The sequence below is a fragment of the Haliaeetus albicilla genome, chromosome 11 (genome assembly GCF_947461875.1).
Source record: "Haliaeetus albicilla chromosome 11, bHalAlb1.1, whole genome shotgun sequence".
NCBI classification, from domain to species: Eukaryota; Metazoa; Chordata; class Aves; order Accipitriformes; family Accipitridae; genus Haliaeetus; species Haliaeetus albicilla.
The window spans coordinates 12,724,536-12,749,591 of record NC_091493.1 but is presented as its reverse complement, the minus strand read 5'-3'; the positions used below and the strand labels follow the sequence as shown (position 1 = coordinate 12,749,591).

The following is a 25,056-nucleotide window of genomic DNA, read 5'->3' as shown; positions in this document are numbered from 1 at the left end:
GTGAAGAATTCTGTGATCGAATCTTGCTGGTTTTACTATGTCAAGATGGTGAAAATATGAGTTCTCATTCTTCAGGGAGCATCTCAAAATATATGCTGAAGGATTGCAACAAGTGTTGCAAACAATGCTAATTTGGTATGAAATAAGCCAGGGTTCTATTGAGAGAATTTGCTCAATTTTATCTTATTTCCTTACCCAATTGCTAATTATGAAGTAAACTTTTCCTCCAATTACATCCTCTGTATTATCTCTGTTAGTAGATGAGTAGTTTTGGTCAAATCTCACTCTATAGGAAAATCCAAAGGATTTCAACAAGCTGTGTCTATTTTTTTTAAGCATTTGTCTTGCAAAGCCTTTCAGAGAATTTAGCAAGGAAATTGGCTTGTAATTGAAGAAGAAAACTATAAACATCTTTCAAAATATCAAAACCCTTTTTAGTCTAAGAGTTTTGAAAACTTAGTAATAAACCAAATCACTGCAGAAAACTACAAAATAACTCTCTTTAGTATTCAGGCTCCAGAATATTCTGTTCTGGATGCCCAGCCACAGTCAGAAAATGCTCAGCGTGGAAGTAAAAGGGTTTTAATAAATATATGCACGTAGCTGAGCTTTTCTTTTCTCTCCTTCTCTTACAGGAATCTTCCAAAAATATTTCTACACTGAAGCCTCTGCAATGACTGCACGTTGCATAGTTCTAAGTCAGCTCAGGTATCAACGAAAGCTTAATCTGCTTTCATGGACACTTCAGTCTATGGCCTTTCCTTGGTATCTCAGCGCTCTAGCTATCCTGCCAGCAATATCCAGCATGGCTAGTTTGAAGCTGCCAGGGATTTACGGGCAGAAGGTGTAGCGCTGTCAACTGGGGCAAACGCGCCTTTGCTGCGTTACACTGCTGCTACAAGGCAGAGTGGGATGCAGCAGCTGAGCACAGCAAGGGCTGGGGCTCTGAAATGCCACTTGCTGCTGCCGCCTGATCCCTCCTGGCCCCAGGGAGCGAGATCCGCTCCTCCGGAGGTGAAGCTCAAAACCGCCACGCGAAATTGCAGGAGGTGGATGGACACATGGCTGCGCTTCACCACCCCGGTCAGGCGCTCTGCTTCTCATGGAAACTGAAATAATGAAGTCCCTTAATATCTATCTGCTACCAAAGAGAAATAAAGTAGTTCCTCTATGCTTTTGCACTAATTAGAATCTAAACATGCACCATTACAAAAGAAACAGATTCCATATATTAAATACTATGTGCTTCAAACAAACAACACGATCAGCTTAAACATACAGAATTCTGTGTTCAATCTCCTGAAAAGTTCTGTGTAAGATGAAATTCTGTAATACCTATTGTCTTAATTTTCAGCTCATAACAGCAGTAACAACCACAATATGTGGTGTTTTCTGGGAATTCATTACCAGTTGGGGTCTCTTCAGTAAGATGCAAAGCAGCTTCGTTTTACTGTGACCATCAGACCTTGACAGCAGCTTGGTGAGTTTATTATTTTCATTTGTAACTGTATTTTCTGCCATGCATTTTCAGTAACAAGTTTCTCCCAAGGAGTTTGAATTTCAATTACAAATAAAATGTTGACAATGCTTTTGGATATACATGTTGTAACACTTATCAGTGAGACATTAGATGGGCCATTTCCCCACAATAACAACATAATAACAGCTTAGCAGGACTTTTTTGCTATCTGCAGGCTAGATTATCTTTATTTTAAATTGATAACAAGGGCCAGGTGGCTGCTTATAAGAGCAAGATATGAATTACAAGCATATGTTTCCAAGGCAATGTTGGCCAGTGGCTGTTCAAGCATAAATTGCTTCCTATTACCACTTCTGATAGGAGGGACATGGTACAGTTGATCTCCATGGGAACACAGTATAGTAGGACACCTCTATGATTACTCTTTGCACTACTTCCAGTAAAAAAAGACAATATTTACTCCATCGTGACACTACTAATTGATATTGCAGTGGGTAATTTTGTTGTGTTGTTGACCAAGGATTAGGAATCAACTCCCATACTGTTGTGTAGTATTCCCATAGAGGGCTATGTGCTTAGCATGGAAGATGTAAGGAGGAATTATAGTCAGTAATATGGCCTACAGGATAGAAAAGTGAAATGATGCTTTGGCAAAAACTGGGCTTCCTCAATGATGCTAGGGATAGCGTCTCTCTAAACTTCAGTTTCTCTAGCTGTGAAACAGGTAAGACACAGACCTTCTGGAAATCATTATTAGGTTGTGAAGTTAGAACGAGATTGTTTCTGGGTTTCTGTTTGTTTCTAAAAAGACAAGACAAAAGCTGATTACAGTGTGGTTAAATTTTTACTAAACCTGGAGAGAGAACATGGGAAGGGAGAAGGGGAGAATACTTGTCCTGCCTGAAGGAAGGAAGAAAGAAGGCTGTGTCTCAAAATCTGCCATGTTATGTCAAAGCTGGAGCTGCTTGCTGCCTTTGTTTTAATGTGCTCTAGTTGATTTTCTCTCATTTTTTTTCAAGGTATAGAAATAATGGTTCAGTCAAAATTACTTTTCTAGCAACTTGCTTACCATTTTCATATAATCCAAGAGGCTGCTTTAGTGATGTCCTGTAGGATGACTATGAATCTGTAGTTTAAATCAATTGCTTCAAGTATATGAGAAAGAAGGAATTGGATATAATCTGAAAACAAAAGACAAGTAGTTCTTCTGTTAACATAGTTTTAAGGTTCTAAGTGTTTGGCAGGTGTCATGATTTAACCCCAGCCAGCAGCTAAGCACCACACAGCCGCTCGCTCAATTCCCCCCCACCCAGTGGAATGGGGGAGAGAATTGGAAAAAAAAAAGTAAAACTCGTGGGTTAAGAAGAGTTGAATAGGACATAAAGGAAGAAAATAATAATGATAAGAACAATAAAATGACAATATTAATAATAAAAGGATTGGAATATACAAAACAAGTGATGCACAATGCAATTGCTCACCACTCACTGACTGATGCCCAGTTAGTTCCCGAGCAGTGATCCCCCCCAGGCCAACTCCCCCCAGTTTATATACTGGGCATGATGTCACATGGTATGGAATATCCCTTTGGCCAGTTTGGGTCAGCTGCCCTGGCTGTGTCCCTCCCAACTTCTTGTGCCCCTCCAGCCTTCTTGCTGGCTGGGCATGAGAAGCTGAAAAATCCTCGACTTCAGACTAAAGACTACTTAGCAACAACTGAAAACATCAGTGTGTTACCAACATTCTTCTCATGCTGAACCCAGAACATAACACTATACCAGCTACTAGAAAGAAAATTAACTTTATCCCAGCCAAAACCAGGACAGCAGGAAAGAACCATGCCTGGTGGTTTTTTTTAACAAAAGCTCTGAAAAACTTGGTCATCCCTTTTCTTGATAGTATAGTTTGAATTTGCTATTCCTAGAATGGAAAATAGATTGAAAGGGTTGTGGTTTTTTTTAAGTGAATTCCTTGAAGGCTTTTGCTTCTTTTTTTGTCTGAAGCTTACATTTTCTATACTTTGCAAGAACAATGTTATGCAAGGGCTGCTCAGTACAGTCTGGTGGAGCCAGGTCTTTAAAATCTGATACTCGAAGCTCTGTTCCCGATCTCTGCTGTCCTCTCTTTAGGAACCTCATCATCTATATTCATCATTCCTTCTCCACCATCCACCTGCTTACACTTAAACATAGAAATCTCTGCTCTGGGATCCATTCTTCAAAGTAACAGTGTATTATTAAGCTGACAGCATGTCACTGATACCGTGTTTGTTCATAAATATAAATATGTCTCATCAGCAATGACATTCTTCCTGTAAGATGCTTACCCTCAAGTTAAAGTGGCATAAGTCTAGAGTACACACAGCAATAATACATATTTTAAGACCTACCCACAGCAGAACTTGTATTCTTTCAGTATTAGCAGTGTAGTAAGGTACCATACTCTCTACATTTTTCATCCTATTCCTGCATCAATGCACTGTAAACTACCATAAAAATTATTTTATCAGTGTTTCTTATTTTCCAAAGGCAGGGGGACTGTTGACCTTCCCATATTTATTGCTTGGATTTGTCTCAATAAAATTAGACTACAGGTGGAGAGGAGGCAGTGCTTTACCCATTGGATTGTTCATTACTTAATCGGTGACATATGTTTAGTTCCCTATATTTCTGATGAGGGCTTAAGCTGATGCCAATGAGTCTTCTTAAAACTGACTATAAGCACCTAAGGCTGGATGATTTTAAGATCTGTAGCAGCAGAGCAAATAGATTACAGTGGAAATACTGGACAAACATAAAAAATGAATGTTGTTTTGAACAAGGTAAAGGATGGAGAATTGACCACACCTGCTTACCATGCAGATGCTGTGCCAAGGACAAGCTCAGAGATTTGATATCAGGAACTTGCAGCACAGTGACACATTTAAGATTAATGCCTCACAGACTGCTAAAATAAACTAGCACTGCATTTTACGTGAGAGTGCAGCATAGCTTTATGCAGATTGGACTATGATAAGGTTGTTAGTAATCAGCTCGTTTCAAAACAGTGTGCTAAGCAAAATGCAGAGTTCACCTTGTTTCCTGAAAATTAGCAGTTTGAAAGCTATATAAAATTGGCTCTAGTTCTGAAACCATCTTGGGAGTGATTAGTTTTCACATTACTTTTTTGAGGGTAGCATGCACAGCTGCTATACAAAGAAGCAGTCTTTCTGGGTACACAGTATCTGTGAAAATCAGATTCTTTTTTTTTTTCCAAGTTTTCCTTCGTTAATAGTTGAGCAGGCTGTTGTGGCATTTGGGTTTAATTTGCTGGCATTGATGACACAACCTATTTAATGCATTAGTGCGAATCTTAATTGTTCTACTTAATGACAAAAAGAAGGATGCAGTATCTGGGGGCCACTGAAACCATTAGAGCTTCCTGGCTAGGTTCTGTGGGTGTTATGCAGCTAAAGATCTCCAGCCATTGCCACACAGGTTTACCTGTAAATTTCAGAATACCAAGCCTTGTAGCTATTCTCCAGGAGTGCCAGGTTGCAGAAAAAATATTTACTTTCTCTCTTCCTCATTCTAGTATATTTGTTTTCCCTAATTCTCTGCCATGTAACTAGGGAAAGTAAATCTAATGACTAAGTAACCTCTCATGTTGGATTATGGTTTAGACTTCTTATCAGCTTCCATTGTGTAAGTGTAATTTGACTCATGGGAGAAGAACTGTTATCAAATTTATGTTTCTTTGAAAGTTTTGGTAAAAGATAGTGATTTATAAAGTTTTTCTACATCTTAAGCCATTATAAACCATGTTTTGCTGATGCCACACTTTCCTGAATGGACAGATATTGTGTAGCTGGTGGGGCTTTACTGATTCCTGATTAATGTTTTCAATTCTTTAATTAATTTTTTTTTTAAGTATAAACTGTGTTAGGTGGAAGAAATAGTACAAATCTGCAAAGATTTATCGTGTTGTTTATATATTAAAAGTTGCATGTATATGCATGGGGAGGATGTATGTGGGTAGTGATACCACAGAACAGAATTAACCATTATAACTCTTGCAGAATTGCCTAGAAACTGCATCTATATGAGATTGTGTTCTGGTAAGCTAGATTCCCAAGAACTTGAGCACCTAATCATTTAAAATACTGATTCTCAAAGTCTGGATCCATTAAGTTCCATCTTGCAATTGCAAAAAATTCTTAGAGCTGTAGGTACCCTGGAAATCTGCTGCCATTCAGAAACAGAATTACCCATGTCTTGATTGTGCTGAGTTGCCTGGTATCTGTGCTATTCCCAAACTGCAGGAGGATTCAGAAACAAGGTATTTTACCTATGGGATACTATCTAATTCACATCTTCTATGCTTAACACCAGTGCTTTTCATCTACCTCATTTGGACTATAGGAAGAAATAGTTGCAACAACTGGTGGGACTAAAGGTTTTGCAATTCAAAGCTTTACTGCATATCAGGTAGAGGAAGGACTTGAAGATAGATTGTTTATAACATACACTTGTGAGTGTTAATTGATCATTTGCTAAAAAGGACACTGATATCCCCTCAGTTTGGTTTTTTGTTTTGGTTTGGTTTGGTTTTGGTTGGGTTGTTTGGGGTTTTTTTGAGAGGGACGACAGATCGTGCTGAGCACTTTTAACTGTAGGACAAGGCTCACAGTTGTGAATCAAAGTGAATTTAAGTGACTGAGTTTCTTCTATCAATCAGGGATCCTAAACATATCTCCCCCATGGTATTTTCTCTTAGTTAGGTCAGCCAGTTGATATGAGACATATCTTTATTGTTGAACAAGGAGCCTAAAGATGTTAGCTTGCAGCTGTCAGTTCTGCTGGGTAGAAAGACACTATCATCATGAGCGTGACGACAAAACTTCAGTAGTTTTAGTGAAATGCAAATGAAAAGTAGAAACCACTCTACCCTTAAGAGATCACATCGTAAAGTGGCAAAACAGAGAAAAGCTGTGAAGCAGAGGTATTTCTATCTTACAGGTGAGGGACCAATGTGTTGGCTTGCCAAGGTTCATAAAACAAATCTCAGCTAGGATCAAACATGACTGTCCTTACAGTAGAAGGCATCAGAACTAGAAGGAAGTTGCTCATGAGATCCCAATCTTTATTGCTGGGAAACCAGAGGACCAAAGCCTCTTGTTTCTTTTTTACTTGAACATGTCCATTTGAGGATTTTGTGCACGTATACAGACTTTTCGAGGATCCATCTCTGACTAAGTGAAGATCAGCTGTACTCCACATGCAAAAGAGACCAGATGCTCACAGAAACATTAAACATACACACAGCTAGAAAATGATATTAAGGTAAGGTAACTACATCAGCTACAGAGATGGGAAGCAAAGTTTAGAATTCTGATTATCAGGTCAGACTCTGATACCTACCTCTGGAAGGTAACATGCTTCCCTAATGAACAAGAGCACCTTTCTTTCTGCAAAAGCCACTGCTGGTCATATGCCATTTTTAATTTTTTAAAACAAGAAAGAATTTTTACAATTTCACTTGGAATCACCAAAAGTTTCTTTACATTTTCTATGTGTCTACAATTCTGGAGTTATCTGTTAGTTCTAGATTGTTTTTTTCTCCAATTTTGGCTTTCTATTCTTATAAGAGAAAAAGAAATTTCTCAACCCTTAAAACTGTTCTCAGGATTTGCATAACAAGTGTGTAAGCAAAACTCAAAAGGCTCATTCGTGCCCTCATTATCCAGTCTCCACTTCAGCAGTGTCATTTATCAAACAAACATGACACTATATAAAGGGGACTTGTGCAAACTGCTTTTTCACTTCACTTTGAAGCGGAAGGGTAAGTTGAATTTCCTTTTAATAAATCACAAGGAACTTCAGCTAGAAGGCAAACTTGTTCCTTTTCATTTCCATGGTCATATATACATTTTAAAATTAAGTTTTCCTTTATTAGTATTTTTTACTTTGCCTATATTAGTGAGGAGATGCCTGAAGGACACCAGATTGTAATGACTGATGAAGGTCATTAGAACCAGATTAAAACTGAAGAGCTGTTTTTTCCATTTTGCTATATAACTGATCAGGACTCTGCCTCTGCATCATAATCCAATTATGAGCTGGATGCAGTAGTCCATTCAAACGTAATTCCCTGAACAATCAGCACCAGACGAAGAGCACCTTTTGTAATTGCATTTTTTTATCTCAGGGACATAAGTATTCCTAGCTATCCAAGGTAGGTTTCTGTTACAGACTTTAATAATCTGCTGAGTCATTGGCCAGCATTGTCAGAGGTGTCCGCTAGCCTTCAATATAGTAAAGGGTAAACAACCTGAGACACTTCAGATGCAACACAAGAACCTCAACAACACTTTTAATATAGCACATGTGTTCTCAGGTGGATTTGAAATTCCACTCCTTAAAGTGGAAATTCTTGACCATGAGGAATAGACACTGCTATTACTTAAACAGATTCTATATGCAGCAAAGTGCTGAAATTTATGACATAATTGAGTATTCTTATGTTCAAGGGTATGTCCCACTGAATTGATGGTTATGAGACATTCCTCTAGAAAAACAAGTACACTTTGCCCTTAAAAATAGTTTGTATTGGTGCAGATTTAGAATAATGTCAAAAGCCTTCTATGATAGAGTCAGTCTGGAAGATGTAAACAATAGGGGTTTTTTTTTCCTCAAAGCTTAGTCCAGTTTTAGTGTATCCATTTAATAAATTGTAATAATAATAAACTAATATTTTGATGCTGCTTGGCATATATGCTTTGAAACAAATACCTTGTTTTAGCTGATGAGCCGAGGTGTAAACAATCTTGCAGCATTCAAGCTAAACAAGATTTTATTCTCAACTTTAAGTGGAGCTGGATTCAGAACATATTTTTCAATTAAAATGATCTTGTCAATTCTGAATTTTTTTAAGGATGGAAGTTTTTAAGAGAGTGTAGTACATGATCCTCTCTAATTCATGCCAAAAGAAAAGTGAAGTCATGGGTATTAAGTTACCTGTTTTGTATGAGAGTCAGCCCATCAGGGTCATCTCATTAGAAAGGGATACCCATCCCTTTGAACCTTTCTTTATCTCTCATTATTTTAAGTGAATAATGCCAATAACTGGCTATCTCTATACCATAGTGTCTTATAGTCCATCAATCGGTTCAGGTTTTGTAACTGCACAGCATTACCAATGCTGCATTGCAAACCCAAGATCTGTAGTTTCAGAGTGCTTTTTAGTCATGATATCTCAGCACTGAGATTATAACCCTACTTAATGTTATAGCTGAAAGGATAAAATAAGATGAACAGGCCTATTGCCAACCAGCAAAGATGCATTTTCTACAAGACTAAATCTGACGTTTTCAAGCTTCTGGAATTTTGTTCAAAACAAGATAGGAATGTCAATTGAGCTATAAAATTTTGCCCATGTGTAAAAGACTATCAGTCTGCTTATTTCAAATAAATGTGCTTAAATAGTACAGTGCTTAAAGAGGTTGCTAACTAGCTCCAAACTATCACAACAACCACTGTAACAGATTGTGCCTTTTAGGTTAGCAGCATGTGCATCTATGTTTCATTGAGTGATTATAGTCCCTACAGACAACTAATGGCTTAAGCATGATCAGTTACATCTGAGCCCATCATTTCTCAAAGATTAATCCAACAACAAATAGTCAGTGATAGCAAAAAGGCTAATTTGTCTTCACTACTCCCAAACATGTAGCTTTCATTCTGTAATGAGCATATCAATCTGTATCAGTCTAGAAACAGTTTTGTGTATAAGCTATGCAATGGTAGCAAAATAAATCTGGGAAATCTCTTATACCTGAACTATAGACTTTATTTAAACAAGGAAAGAATGTAAATTTCAAGAAGGGACAAATGAGGGGGGTGGGGGGGAGAAAATTATTCAATTATATAAGCCAATGCCTACAATTCCTTACAGAATCACTGCCTGACAAATACGTGGGTTTTCTTACAGCTGACTTGAGCAATCATGTTGTCTTACGCATTCTACATGCTCACAGCAGTAGCTGCTTTGCTAGTGACTTGCCATGCACTGTGTAAATGTCCAGGACCTGGACTGTCTGTGAGAGATGGTCTGAAAGGATGGCCACATCCACCAAGTAAGTAAACTTCCCTTTTTTTGCAAAGAATCCATGTCATGAAGGCTATATGAATAAAAACAGTTAACACAGAAGGACATGTGCCCTCAAGAAAGCAGCTGTGTTTAGCAAGGGAGGGAAAACTGAATGGAGGAAATGGTCAGTTTAATTTTTTTTTTTCCTAAAAGATAGGCCTCATCTCTCTTCTGGCAGAAGAGAGAAAATAAACAGGTTATCAATACTTAAACATATAAATGTAATATATATATATATATAATCTTTGTAGTGCTTTTCTATTGACTTTCCAAAGGGAATTGCTTCTTTCACAGCAGAAGCTTTTTCTTTTTTTTTCAAGCAGGAAGAAAATGTTTATTCCAGTATTTACAAGTATAATTAAAAAGCTTCTGGCACATTTCTCTAGTATTCAAAGACAGTATGTGCAAAAGTAGTCTGGTAAGGAACACACTTGGCACTGGGTAATTTTCTTTCTACGTAGAAATGCTTTCTTCAGGTCCATTACCAAGGTTAAAGCACTATCAAAGTTATTCATAGATGTAACATTTCAGTTTGAGATTATTCGAATGAAAAAAAATTCTGTTTGGCAAAGCCACTTTCACAGACATGACAAACATAAGGCTTCAACCTAGAAAAAATCATTTTCTTCTGTGCAGAGGGGGATTACCAGCATTTCAGAGGTTAGAGGGTTTTATTTGTTTGCTTTAATATAGGTTAATAACAATGTGGGAAACACTGGGAAAATATTTATTTTACCCCAGATGATGTTAAAAAAAATACATTGTGTGCTAGTTAGTTTTAGAAAATGATTAGTTTTATCCAAGGAGTTGTTCCTATCACAGCAGAGCCTAGTTTTGCTTGATTGTATAACTTTTATTTTTATCTGTGTAGGTCCATCTGATTTTCAGGACACCGAATTCTATGACGTTTTAGTAAATTTGAAACACCGACTTTCCAGACTTGAAGGCGGTAATTTTTCCCGTTTTTACTTTTTCAGCTCACAATTGGTTTTAAGTGCAGTAGGCAAAATTAATTATAGAATCATAACTTGCAGGAAAGAAATCATACTTGAAAATTGTACTATATCCCAAAGCTTCATTTTCTCATCCAAAACAAGGAAGATCAGGACTCATTTTCCCTGGAGAAGCAGATTTCTCTCAGGAACACTAATGCACATTTATTCAAATCTGATTTATTAAAAAAATATTCCAAGGGGTGTTGCACTTTCTGCATGGATCCATGGGACCTTGTCAGCCTTGTACCCCATTGCTAGAATTTTTATCTCTCAGCACCCAGATTGCTAAAGGTGGTAGATTGTTTTCTACTGAGAAGGAAATCACAAAAATTATCATTTCTGTTTCACTTGCTCAAATATGAAGCAAATTGATCCTCTTTAGAGAGTACACACAATATAATAGGGCTGATATAGTGTATGCAGCAAATGTCAGTGGAACATCCTTGTCTTGGAGAAGGCAATGACAGATGGTCACAAGCAGCATAACAATATACTTAGTGAACAACTAGTGAATGGGTAAAATATTGAACATCTTTATTCCTCTTCATCCTTTATTCTCGTTCTTGCCCTCTATACCACTTTTAATTTTCTCTTCATCTCTTGATTTCTCTTTCTTTGCTTTCTCATCAATATGCCATAGGAAATTGAAAAAGCTAACTAGATTTTTTTCTTTTCATGTTTTAGTGCTTGCTTTGAAAGAGAAAATAAGAGAAGTAGGAGAGAAAATGCTTGTCAGCAATGGGAAGCGAGTTGATTTTGCATCTGCACTACAATCCTGTGAAGAGGCTGGAGGAACTCTTGCAACTCCCACAAATGAGGAGGAGAATAAAGCTATTTTGGGTATTGTGAAACAGTATAACCAATATGCTTACTTGGGCATTAAAGAGGGTGAGATTTCAGGTCAATTTAAGCATATAAATGGCATGCCTCTGAATTATACCAATTGGCACCAATATGAGCCTAATGGCGAAGGGAGAGAAAAATGCGTGGAGATGTACACTGATGGGAGCTGGAATGACAAAAAATGCAACCAGTATCGCCTCACAATCTGTGAATTTTGAAGAATGGCCTTTCAGCCACCTCAAAGCATGGAGACAATAAAATATCCTGTGCGTCAGGCTTATGCTATTTCTGCAATTATTCTATGTCAGAGAATCTAAAATTAATCATATTACAGCATTTCTTAACCTTAAGAAAATGCCAAATGTTGTAGGTGATTAACTTAATTAAAATGTGCCTAATCTGATGCGTTCATCTTTTTTGGAGGGTTGGGAATAGCTCAGAATTCATTTTTCATGGCAGACTGTCTCTGTGCACTGTGAAGATTAGAGGAAAATTCCAAGGTTTGACTTGGGATGTTGGAAAAAATCTGAAGTTAAAATTGCCCATGGCTCCACAGTGGAAGCATTTCCAAGTATTTAATAGTTTCTGCCTTAAGAGATGCACAGAGGTTGACTTCACTGGAGCAATTATGGCCTCAGGCTTTGTACGCCTCTGAGTTATAGGGCTTGTGTTGTGTCATGTTGAAACCTGCACCGATTCGTTCAGCATCCGTATTTAACTCTTGTTTTATAAAACTACTAACAGTACCTGTTACAATTAATTTCCTTAGTTTCAGAAGCTACTTTCTCTAAAACTCTAACATAAACATTGCATTAGATCCATGCAGACATAGAAATATATGTATAAAATGCTAAAGATTGCATTTTATTGCTAAAACATCACATTCCCTCATAAAACTATGCTCATTGCAGTGTTAGAATGCCACCTGTCTTCTCCCAAACCACTGAAGAACCACATACTACTTGGGGGGAGCAGGTAGGATTGGAAGTTCAATCAGTTCAAACACAAGCTATTTCTCTGCTGACATCATGCCAAGCAACCACACAGTCAGACCATGACTCAAATCCACTAGGATCAAGAAGCATCTTTTCACAAAATGTTTCCACCACTACTCGGTTCGGGTAGCCGGTGAGCAGTGGGAGCTCAGCAAAGTACCACAAGTAGCAAATTCTCACATGCTTACCTTGCAGTGAGGAAGCCCTAGGCTCATCCATTATCATTTTCACACCATTGGGGGGGGGGGCGGGGAAAGCACTGGAGTTAAAATACACACCTAAACACTTCATCTTTTCCTCCTCCCCCACATTTGGCTCTGCGCAGGGAGCCCATAGGAACCTGGACTTGAGTCTGGGTGGTGGTGTCCTCTGCCTCTAGCCTACACTGAGGAGGAGATGGGATCTATTCACATGGTCATTGCAAGCCCCATCAAGTAGCAAAGCTTTAGCATCTTCAGATGCAGGAGATAAGGGGATACTTTTGGCAGTGAAGGATTCGTGTCCAGCATTGCATACAGCACTCCAGCTGATCTGAGAGTGGACAGCGACTTTAAAATGGGAAAAGTACACCCAGGACCATGTTGGATAGATTTCAACATGTGAACCTGCTTTACAAAATAGCTCCCTTTGAGACCTATGACCATGATACCATTTTGGCCAAAAATTTCAAATGGAAAGGGGATAGATCATGCCATGACAAAAATTCTGACTCTCAGGTTACTTTGGGAAAATATAAGGCTAAACTAATACCTTTTCATTTTCCTAGGCTTAGCTCTGACCAGCTACACTAAATCTGCTAGAAAGAGTTGAAGGTTTACTTAAAACTACCTCTACCTCTTGTGTTTTAATTATTAGTATTTTAATGAGTAAACCTTGTTAGCAATTTTTGAATCTTTCAACCATACAGATTCTTTGTTAGAGCAAGGTGATTACCTGGCATAAGAAGGCATCATGTTGAAGAAAGAGACCAAAAAAAAAAAAAAAAATCATTCTAACAACATGATCTTTTATTATCTGAACAAAATTCACATATTCATTTAGATATATCTCCAACTGGGTCTGGAATATTCTATTCCTTTAGTTAATCAACAACTCATTTCCACCACATTTGTGGTTACAAAGTGACTATACAAATTTCTTGTTTTAAAATCCTTAACATGTAAAATCTTACAAATGGCTTAACACAATGTATCGCCTATCTCTAAACAGATTTAGAGTTCAGGACACTTGGGTGCTTTCCATCCAGTTAAGAAAAATAAGATTATTTTTTCAGTCAAAGGCTAATTTTTGTTACATCAATAAGCAAAGCATCTAGGCTAGATCTCAGAGTCCAATTTCTTTCTGCTTAAGCCATCACTATTGGGGGGCGGGGGGGAATCAAACACACACATGCTGCTTAAAAATAAAAACTCAGTTCCCATCAAAGAACTGCTAGGCAGCACTTTTCCCTCTATGGTTCACACAGATCTGCAACATTTCAGGTAATTGAACGAAGCTCCTCAGTTATTTTCATAAAATATCTCCATATAACATCATACTCATTCTCTTGCTGTGCTCTAGCCTTCCCTTTACACGATCCCGAAGCAGCCCTCCTTGTTCTGTGGCTGAAGTCTTGACTATGCCTCATATATAAAACTGAGGATATCAAGGAGACACCTGCCAGGTTTCTGCCTTCTTTATAAGAAGCTATGTCCACATTCTTTTGTATGACCTTTTATCTCCTAACTTCAATGAACTTCGGGGGGGGGGGGGGGGGGGGGGAATCCAGTGTCAACCATCATATGTGGAAGAAATAAAATTCCCTAATAAAAGCAATATTCTATGGACAGACTTGGAATGTGTTTGTATCTCATGGGAGTCAGATGTGGTAATTAAAATCCTGGTGAAGGTACATACTCAGTAGAATGTTACTTGATTATTCTTTGTCATTCCACAGAGGAACAGAAAAAAGTATCCCTAAATCATTATTTTGTTCTTTTACATGGCTTTGTGTGTGTGTATAACCCTATCAATTTAAACCCTCAAATGCTGTTTAAAACACTTATAAGAATTTCAGTCTATTTTTTGTGAAGGATCCAAATTCTGCATTTATGTATTAATGGATTTATTTTTTTTTAAATGGACAGAGAGGTCAAGCACAAGAAGAAACAGAATAAATTGTTTCTCTGTTCTGTTATTGTAGGATAAATAATTTTGATAGAATCTTTCCTTAAAAATCTAATCAGCAAAAATAATCCTTGGTGCATAATGAGCAGACCAGGAAAAATCCAGGTTAGTCTTTTTTCTTAATTTAGAATAACTTGCCACAGAAAAGCAACCTAACAGTAAGATCTTTATTCCAGAAAAATAACTTATTCACTTCTCAAATGCTATAAAAGCATATTTTGAGAATTAAGACCTTAGTATAAGTTAATAGGTCACAAAACTTCAGTCCCTTCCAAAGCAAATGGATTGCATATCACATAAGAGAAATTTAATACAATTGTTATTGTAGTATATTTAAAAGTGAGAGTTTTGTCTGACCATAAAAATGATGGATATTGATTTCAGAGAATTCTCTCTGGTCTAGAGTGATATCCTCTTTTATAACTGTATAATTTAATTAGGTGTTTTAGCTTAGAAATACCATTAGCAATTTTGAGCACTTAGAACCTCTCCCCTGCCAATCCCTACCATATGTAAAGAAATTGACCTTTGATTACAGCAAATAAGTATTTTTCTGTGGCTTCCTGATTTTTGTAGAAATTTGATTTAAAAAACCCACCAAGCCCCATGGTTCTTGGGAAAAATGAGTTCAGATTAAACCTTATGTGAACATAGTAACTGGCAGGATGTGACACAGGTTGGCAGGGCTACCTTATCTTGTATAAACTGTGACCAGTGCCTCCTTTATTTAACTTTTTTTTTTTTTTTTAAGCCAAATTTAAAGAATAATTACATTATTCCTTTGTTCTTTTCCAGAAGAAAGTACGTGTGTTCGCAAAATACCAGTACTTGCTGCCACAATATGCTAGCAGTGCTGCAAATACAAAGTAGGGTAAAGATTAATCACACATTTTACATTTGTTTGCAGCTTTTCTTTAGAAGTACAATAAGTGTGAATAGGAAAAGAAATATTTGCCACCAGGAAATTTGTTAGCTGGTTTTGAAACCACACTGAAGTGGTAGAAAGCCTAATGGCTCTATTACAATGCTTATGAACCAGAGGAAAAAAATGTTCTTGGGAGTGTTGTGTAATGGTATAATAGACATGTTTGTCTGGACCTCAAAATGTCAGATTACAAGTGATGTTCTACCAGAAGTTGAAATGCACTGTTATAAAATCATATTAACCTACAGTTATACAAACATACCTGGGTTGAAAGCACAATCAATACAGGATGCTTGGAAATTAGAGTAAGCATCTTTAAAAATTATAAAGGGACTTGCCTTTGGTTTGAAGTCCCTGTTAGGAACCCAGGGTTTGGCAGAATTTGGCTCAAGGGTGAAAAGCCAGGTGTGATGTCAGGTGAAACCTGGAATGAAACCTTCACCCATCTCTGCCCTTGTGGCTCAGGAGCCAAAAGGAACTGCACAGCAAGGGCACCTTAACCCTTGAGGAGGCTGCAGTGATGGTAATTATGGTAGTAAAGACTGCAGTGACCCATTTAACCTTCTTCTACAGATCATGGAGGAAAACTGCAGAATATACAGAATAATAGTCTCATCTGGTTCATGAACGAGGGGTTTTCTCTCTCTCCCATTAGAACGCTATTTTGCTCTTAACTATTGAAGAGATGAGATATTTTCTTGCTTTCTATTTGTTATAAACACAAAACTCTATTTCTTTCTATGTTTTTCAGCTGAGCTGCACCAAGTGACATATCAGAGACATCTAGTGACCTCCACTTGGATCCTTCACACTTAACTTGTCAGTGGAACAAGATGGTGGCAGCATTTACAAGCACTGATCACACTGTCTACAGGTAAAATTAAGACTTTCTGCTCTAAAATGCTGCTCATAAAAAAAAAAAAAAGCCATGTTGAAGTTTGTCATCGCAAGTGTCCATATCTTGCTGAATTCTTTGCTGCTTGTTTTTAAAGCTCAGCAAAAATAGCCTCAGCCCTCTTCTGAGAAGGGGAGACACTAGGTTCCATGAGCCGTGCTCTTTCTGATATTCCCAGGCATAAGGGAGCTGCTGGGGACAGTCTGACAATTATTTGGAAGGGAAAAGGAAATACAGAAAGCACAGGACTAGGTGGTAGCAAGATAGGATGGAAACATCAGCAGACCAGCACAAAATCAATGTAAACAGAAAATATAAGTGGGATTGGGGCCATTTAAGTACAAGCAGAGAATAAGAAAAGAATTTTCAAGATTATCTGAGGATGACTAGCACTATGAAAAAAAAAACCACCATCTTTCAGCATGTTAAGTATACAAGGAAAGGCTAACCAACAGGCTCACCGAAGGAACACACAACCACTTTCATAAACTGAAATTCAGCTCTAGTGTCTATATTTCCTATGTGCCACAAGACGAACTGTCAGGGACAACGGTTGGCTTGGCTGAACAGGGAGCTTTTGCTGGGACTCAGGAAAAGAAGGAGAGTTTACCATCTTTGGAAGAAAGGGCAGGCAACTCAGGAAGAGTACAGGGATCTTGTTAGGTCATGCAGAGAGAAAATTAGAAAGGCAAAAGCTCAGCTAGACTTCAGTCTGGCCACTGTCATAAGAGATAAAAAAGTTTTTCAAATATGTTAACAAAAAGAGAGCCAAGGAGAATATCCATCCTTTATTGGATGCAGAGGGGAACATTGCCACCAAAGATGAGGAAAAGGTTGAGGTACTTACTTAATGCCTTCTTTGCCTCAGTCTTTAATAGTGAGACCAGCTATCCTCAGGGTACCCAGCCCCCTGAGCTGGAAGACAGGGACAGAGAGCAGAATATAGCCCCCATAATCCAGTTCATGACCTGCTACACCGCCTAGACACTCACAAGTCTATGGGGCCAGATGGGATCCATCCAAGAGTACTGAGGGAGCTGGCAGAGGAGCTTGCCAAGCCACTCTCCATCATTTTTCAGCAGTCCTGGTCAACAGGGGAAGTCCCAGACAACTGTAGGGTTGCCAGTGTGACACCCAGTTACAAGAAGGGGCAGAAGGAGGATCCAGGGAACTACAGGCCTGTCAGCCTGACCTCAGTACTGGGGAAGATTATGGAATGGTTTGTCTTGAGAGAACTCACATGGCATGTGCAGGACAACCAGGGGATCAGGCCCAGTCAGCATGGGTTCATGAAAGGCAGGTCCTGCTTGACCAACCTGATCTCTTTCTATGACCAGGTGACCCACCTAGTGGATGAGGGAAAGGCTGTGGATGTTATCTACATGGACTTCAGCAAGGCCTTTGACACTGTCTCTCATGGCATACTCCTTGAGAAGCTGGCAGCTCATGGCTTAGACAAGTGCACTCTTCACTGGGTAAAAAACTGGCTGGATGAAGGAGCCCAGAGGGTTGTGGTGAATGGAGTTAAATCCAGTTGGCAGCAGGTCACAAGCAGTGTCCCCCAGGGCTTAGTATTGGGGCCAGTTCTCTTTATCAATGATCTGGACAAGGAGATCGAGTGCACCCTCAGCAAGTTTGTAGACGACACAAAGTTGGGAGGGAGGGTCGATCTGCTCAAGGGTAGGGAGGCTCTACAGAGAGATGTGGACAGGCTGGATCGATGCGACGAGGCCAATTGTATGAAGTTCAACAAGGCCAAGAGCCAGGTCCTGCACTTCGGTCACAGCAACCCCATGCGGCGCTACAGGCTTGGGGAAGAGTGGCTGGAAAGCTGCCCAGCAGAGAAAGACCTGGGGGTGCTGGTTGACAGCCGGATGAATATGAGCCAGCAGTGGGCCCAGGTGGTGAAGGCCAACAGCATCCTGGCCTGTATCAGAAATAGTGTGGCCAGCAGGAACAGGGAGGTGGTTGTTCTCCTGTACTCTGCACTGGTGAGGCCGCACCTCGAGTCCTGTGTTCAGTTTTGGGCCCCTCACTACAGGAAAGACACTGAGGTGCTGGAGTGTGTCCAGAGAAGGGCAGCCAAGCTGGTGAGGGGCCTAGAGCACAAGTCTTATGAGGAGCAGCTGAGGGAACTGGGGTTGTTCAGACTGCAGAAAAGGAGGCTGAGGGGAGACCTTATCGCTCTCTACAACTACCTGAAGGGGGGTTGTAGTGAGGTGGGTCCTGGTCTCTTCTGTCAGGTGGCTGGAGATAGGATGAGAGGAAATGGCCTCAAGTCGCACCAGGGGAGGTTAAGATTAGATATTAGAAAAAATTTCTTTACTGAAAGGGTTGTCAGACATTGGAACAGGCTGCCCAGGGAAGTAGTAGAGTCACCATCTCTGGAGGTGTTCAAAAAGCATGTAGACAAGGCACTTCAGGATGTGGTTTAGTGGGCATGGTGCTGTTGCATTGATGGTTGGACTTGATGATCTTAAAGTTCTTTTCCAACCTAAATGATTCTATGATTTCTTGAAGCAGCTAAGAAAGCAGTGTTGACTAACTTTTGTCCTTAACATGTTTTGCATTTACCTGCCTACATTATGCAACACAGCCTACTCTGAGAATATCCTTTATTTGCTTCACTAGCACTGAAATTACAAAACTTCTTAATGATAGATGTGGAAACCCAGAAAAGTTGCCTCAATACTCAAAAATCATTTGTTCATTATCAGATCTGTATCCTTGAACCTTCCTACACTTCTGTAATATGTGGCTCAAAGCAAGATCAGAAAATAGTTTACAAGTTATGATAGTTACACAGGATATTCTATTAGGCAATCATAACCAAGCATAGCAGAAGTGTAACTACTTTGAAATATCTATTTTAGCTTGCTCCATCTTATCAATGTGCTGATAAAAATCAAGATAGGAAAAGTTTAGAATTTATCAAATCTACATCAGTTCTTCTCAGGAGTCTATCACCTAAGAAAACTTGTCTCCCTCCAGGTTTCCCAAGCCATCAGTCAGCATGTGAAACCCACTTAACAGAGGCCAAGCCTCATTCTCTTCTCACACTTTCCTAACCTGCAGTTACTTCCAGATAGAGTTGAAGTGCTGAAGTTGTTTTCACCACAGATGCAAAGGCCCAGATACTGCCAGTGACCTTTCCTACAGTTCATCTGGACCCCAGATGTCAAAGAACAGCTTGTCTCAAGTTCTGGGTTTGGGGTTTTTTTCCTCCATAAAACAATTGGAAAGCCTCAGCCAAAAGAATGTTAAAAGCATTAAGTCAAACACTCAAAAGCTAAGAAACTTGAAATTTAACAAGAAACTTTAAACAAAGGTTACTCATGCAAATTTAAAACAGCCCTCTTCTGTCAAGGTGCATACAATAGAGTACTGCTTATTTATTTTTCACAGGACTGGTGCCTTTTCCAGGGGACTCAAACAATGCTGCAGGAATTAATCAGGCTTCTGTGGGCACACCACTAGTGACAAAAGACTCTACATCGGTTGTTGAAGTATGAAAGTGCAGAGTACAGGTGCAGAGTGCCTGTGGAGGTGACCTAGGCTTACTTAGATCCAGTAGCCTTAGGCTAATATGGATATTGCTCACATTCCCCATCTAATCTCAAAGCACCTATTCCTCAGCTGACTCAGCTGTTAGCCTTGTTGCAACACCAGGATGATGTGACCACATCTTATTTGTTTGAACTTGAGCACAGCCTGAAACTCCTTTCCTAAAAGTTTCCATTAGACAGAAACAGCTCTCAGCTGAGAATAACTTAAAAATGCATGGCAATGCATTTCCATTTCAGCAATGCACCACAACTTGAGGACTCTACTTACAGGACTGGTTTAGAGCAGCTTTTTCCTTCACTGAAAGATCATTGTTCTGTTGGATAAAACTTATTTATGCTATATAAACTTCCCCTGGAGTATTCTGCAAGTTATTTAAGTATGTGCTTCTGTGGCTGTTACCTCTACATATGCTGCAGATGTATCCTTGTCTTTTGGCTTTGCTGCTACAATTATAAGATTGTTTAGTTACAGGACTTCAGTAATTATCACTGATAAGTCCTCAGTCTGCAATGAAAATGATGGTGGGGTTCCTGGTGCATATTATAGTTCAGGTGAACTTGTCTTGGCTTATCTTCAGAGACATTTACAATTTAACATTTACACAGCTGTTCTGTGGAAACATTAGATATTTTGAATATGTATTGTGAAATTGCTTTGTTCTGCTCCAGGGTTGGTTTTTTAAAACATGTGAAAGTTTCTACAAAGCAAGAAAGTACCCTCAAATATTTTCCTCACATTTTAAGTGTTTACCTCTTGAAGAAAACCACCCCCCATCATTCAAGTTAAAGTTCAATAAATTTCTATTAATATGCAAATTCATATCATATTATATGCTCTTTGTATTTCCTGTAGGTAACAAGATGAATCTCAAGTTACATGCCCTATAAATTAGACCATTTAATGAGTCTTTCTTAATTCATATTGAAGCTGCTAGGTAAGTTGAACATCTTTAAATATGTTTTCTTTTAAATTATGTTGAATCCTATTAAACTGTATCAGAAACCTTTTCATTTTAGATTTTTTTTTTTGTGTCTCAACATTTTTATTAAAACTTTCACCTGCTTTTACAGAGAATATCACCTGAGGTGAAGATACTTTAAGAGATGGATGCCATAATGGAAGAATAAGCATTAACAATTGTTTCACTCTTAAACCAATTGATAAAGACAGCATATCCCAGTTTATCTTAACCTGGCTTTCTCTTACTAAAGCAGGCACGTATCTATTGCTCCCCTGTAAAATTAAGGCCAAAACTATGCCATTTTCCCAATGCAAAAAGCTATATAATGGTATCTGCTGTACAAAAAGGAGCTTTGAAGGGGGTGTTTTGGTTTTCTGCTCTGTAGACTCTTGTAGACTAGCAGACTGAGTCTTTTGGAAGAATAATTTAATTATCTGAAATAACGTAACTTTGTAACTACATCAATGACATTCATGTCACTGAGGGCAAAGCTCAAGGTGCATAAAATTTCAAACCCAGACAGCAAAATTCTGAAACATGTTTGGTTTTTTTTTAATGCAGGACTCTACACCAGAGAGTAAACCAGTCTGTTTTACATTTGGCTCTAAATAATGCTGTCTCCACAGTTGTTCCACAAAATCTTAGCAGTAGCTTTTTCTCTGCTCCTGTACTGTGCTCAAGGTAAACCTGCAGTTAATTCTCCACCACCTGTTTTCAGGAACTTGTCTGAAGATCAGATAGATGAAAGATTTATGCTAGGTACATACAGTTACCATCTCCATTTTTATCTAGATGTACCATTGTGTTCTATTTTTATGCTTTGTAAACTCAGTGCTATCTTCTATAATCTGATGTGGGTTCTACTTGATAGAAAATAAACAGATCTTTATTAATTCCTTGTATGAAGGAAGATGCTTAAATTTCTCCTACTTAATGACGCAATGGTTCAATTCATAGAGAAAAGGATATCATTTTCCCTAACACGGGGCACAAGAAACTTGTTGCTAGGTGTTAGGCTGAAGCTCCAAGCAAGTGCTTTAACAGCCTGAAGGATTCTGTCAACAAACCCTAGACACAGTTAAAAATCAACTAAACCTACTGCACAAGTGCCAGTGTTTTACCTGGACTGGCTCAATCACTTAGAGTGAAGACTAACTCAGTTTGCTAATTTGAGTTTTCCATAAACCTCACTGCTCTACAGGTAGTTTCCAGGAATGTATTCCCTATCCCTACAAAGATCAGTGTGTGAAAAGATCCCCTATTTAAAACACAGCAGTAAACTAAAACAGGTCAGACCTACATTTTCAAAGTTCATATTAATTTCACATGATTACCTCCACTTTATCTTGAAAGCCAAGATTCAAACTGTAATGCAAAGCACCTAATAGCTGGTTTTTTTCATAGGTTCAGATCTCCTCATTGATAGTGAAATGGAAGGTGTTATCTGTCAGATAGAACATCGGATTTCCAGACTTGAAAGAGGTAATTTATCTGCCTTTACTTTCTGCTGTAGCTGGATTAGTAGGCATAAAGAAGATGAGCAACAAAATGGCTTCTTAGGAAAAAGGCAGAATTTTCTGCAGTTTTGTTCCATTCCATTTATATTTTGTTCACTGGTAGATCGGGGCGCGGGGGGTGGGTGGGGTGAGGGGAAGTGCTCCATGGGCACCTCATGCTCCTAGAAAACTGAACACTAAGAACACACTAAAACAATCACAGCCAGATTGCATCTAAGATCCTATTCACTCAACGACTGACATACACCCTTGTATACTGCAAACCATCTCAGAGCATTTATACAGAGAGTCTCAAATAAAATAATAATAATATACTTTTTCCAAATGTAGAATTCCTCATTTCCTTCCCTCTCTCTCAAACCTCTTTTGTGCTTCTCCTATTTCATTGTCTATATGTTTATGAGTTCCTTCCCTTTTTCCCTTCCCCTCATCTTTTCATAATTCTCCAGGCTTTGGGGGTTTGTCTTTTTTCTTTTTTTATCTTTGATTTCAAGTTTTCCTCTCCTTTACCTTTTCCTGGGTTTAATCTAAAGTTATGGAGAACACCAGCAGGAATTACAGTTGGCAGCAAAGTGAGCACAAAACAATGCATAAAAATTAACAACTTTCACCTCATCTTGCAGTCCTCTACTTCCTAAAGATGATAACAGCATCTGGCGGAAAAATATTTGCTACCAGTGAGAAAAAAGCTGATTTCCATACTACACTGACAAAATGCAAAGAGGCTGGAGGGTCTATTGCCACTCCAAGGAACCCAGATGAGAATGATGCCATTCTGTACTTTGTGAAAACTTTTAATACCTATGCCTACCTGGGGATAAAGGAATGTCTAATTCCAAGTACATTCCAGTTCCTGGGCAGTCGACAGGTGAGCTATACTAACTGGCATTTAAATGAACCTTCTAGCAAAGAGGAAGAAGAATGTGTGGAGATGTACACTGATGGCACTTGGAATGACAAAAGCTGCAACAAGAATCGCCTTATTGTCTGCCAGTTCTAGTGCTTCCCCCTGCCGCTCTGTGCCAGGCTCCCTGGAATATGCTTGCTTATTCCTTGTCTCTTCATTTGTAGCTAGTGAACTCAGATAATACAGCATGAAAAATAAAGTCACCTTTTCCTAGCCTGATTTGTCTTTCAAACAAATACCAGCCATAAAGAGGAGATTACTTATAATGAAAGCAGCGGCTGTGTTGTCTGTTCTGTTATTCACTGCCCACTGAGTTTGATATAACTGCCTATGGGTTCCTACTGCTCTGTTAACCTGCTGATTTATTACAAGAGCAAAAAGATTTCTTGGGCACTAAAGTGACTTGCAGCTACAAGATCTTCCAGCAACCTTTTACCCACAAGCCTCTACCTTGCATGTATTTTGATTTATTTGTGTAAGTTTCCCTCAAACCTATCCACACTGACTCCTCCTACCACTGCTGTTGTTCAGCCTGCATTTCTTCGGCCATCTTCACCCATAACAGATCCCCTGAAAGAAGAAATAAGCAGTGCTGCTAGGGTGGTGCAGAGCTATGAGCACAAGGGGGACTCACCCACCTTACATTTCCCATGGGAAAGCTTTAGAGTCAGCAGGTCTTTAGCCTTCACATACCTGAAAAGTGGTGGCCAGAATCGACCTGTCCTAAGTCCCTCCAGCAACTCCTAATCCCTTTCCCAACTCAAAGCCATAGCAGCACAAGAAGCCCAAGGTCCCATGCCATGTGGCATGTGTGTGGAAGAAAACACACAGGAGCCAACAGGAGTTACAGTGCCCATGTGGTTTAGGGAGATCAGTAGAGCCATGACAAGGCCATTTTTTTTTTTTTTTTTTTTTTTTAAGCTACATAGTAGAGAGATTCAGATGCAGCTAATTTGTGGGCACCACAGAGCTGCTTGGCAAACCCCCATTGGGATTCCCATGGGGCTAAGCTTGGTTGGTGCCTATATTTCTGAAGAAGCCTATACTCTGTGCTCATTGCAGAAGCTGCTCAGGGCCTGCACTCTCCAGCTCAAGCTAAACAATTAAGACAAAGCTTTCTGAACAACTTTGTTACTGGACTCCAGTCACCTACTGAAGCTGAGTATTCCCAAGGTTAGATTCACAATTGTGCAGCGTAACAGGCAAACCCAGAGATGTTTTTTTCCTTCCACTGGGGCAGTTGACTTCAACATAGCTTAGGCAATGAAGGCTCTGCATAAGCTCCATGACATGTTACGAAGGCTGGTTGAGCATCTGGGCATGCCTCCATATACATAAAGCCAAATGCCTGGCTATCAGTCACACTCACATGTGCCTTATGACTTCCAACTTGGTCATGGAGAGCTGAGCAAGGAAACATCCAGCTCTAGAGCCAGACTAGCTCCTCTCACCCTCTGTGACAAGGAGACAGAATAGTCAAAGTATGAAGGTAACTGAGGAGGGAACATGAGTTCACAGCTGGTGTGAATGCAGGGGCCAGCAAAGGGGCTGCTTGGAGCCTCACAGCCATGCACATTGCTATAATTCCAGAGCAGCAACTGGCCATGCACAACATTCCTGCACTGGCTTAAATTCAATTACTCAAATATTTTGAGTACACATTCTCACCACCTGCTCT

General features: G+C 39.2%; 2 protein-coding genes across 2 annotated transcripts; both read left to right on the top strand.

Annotated features, from left to right (window-relative positions):
- Nucleotides 1–7,274: 7,274 nt before the first annotated feature.
- On the top strand, nt 7,275–11,848 carry LOC104318739 (pulmonary surfactant-associated protein A). The gene is made up of 4 exons (XM_009920124.2): nt 7,275–7,300; nt 9,449–9,593; nt 10,479–10,556; nt 11,287–11,848. The coding sequence occupies exons 2-4, from the start codon at nt 9,464–9,466 to the stop codon at nt 11,661–11,663; spliced, it is 585 nt and encodes a 194-aa protein (XP_009918426.1). The 5' UTR covers nt 7,275–7,300; nt 9,449–9,463; the 3' UTR covers nt 11,664–11,848.
- Nucleotides 11,849–20,844: 8,996 nt separating this feature from the next.
- LOC104325959 (pulmonary surfactant-associated protein A) lies at nt 20,845–24,846 on the top strand. Its single transcript, XM_009930854.2, has 4 exons — nt 20,845–20,927; nt 21,516–21,635; nt 22,359–22,436; nt 23,095–24,846. The coding sequence occupies exons 2-4, from the start codon at nt 21,566–21,568 to the stop codon at nt 23,469–23,471; spliced, it is 525 nt and encodes a 174-aa protein (XP_009929156.2). The 5' UTR covers nt 20,845–20,927; nt 21,516–21,565; the 3' UTR covers nt 23,472–24,846.
- Nucleotides 24,847–25,056: the final 210 nt, after the last annotated feature.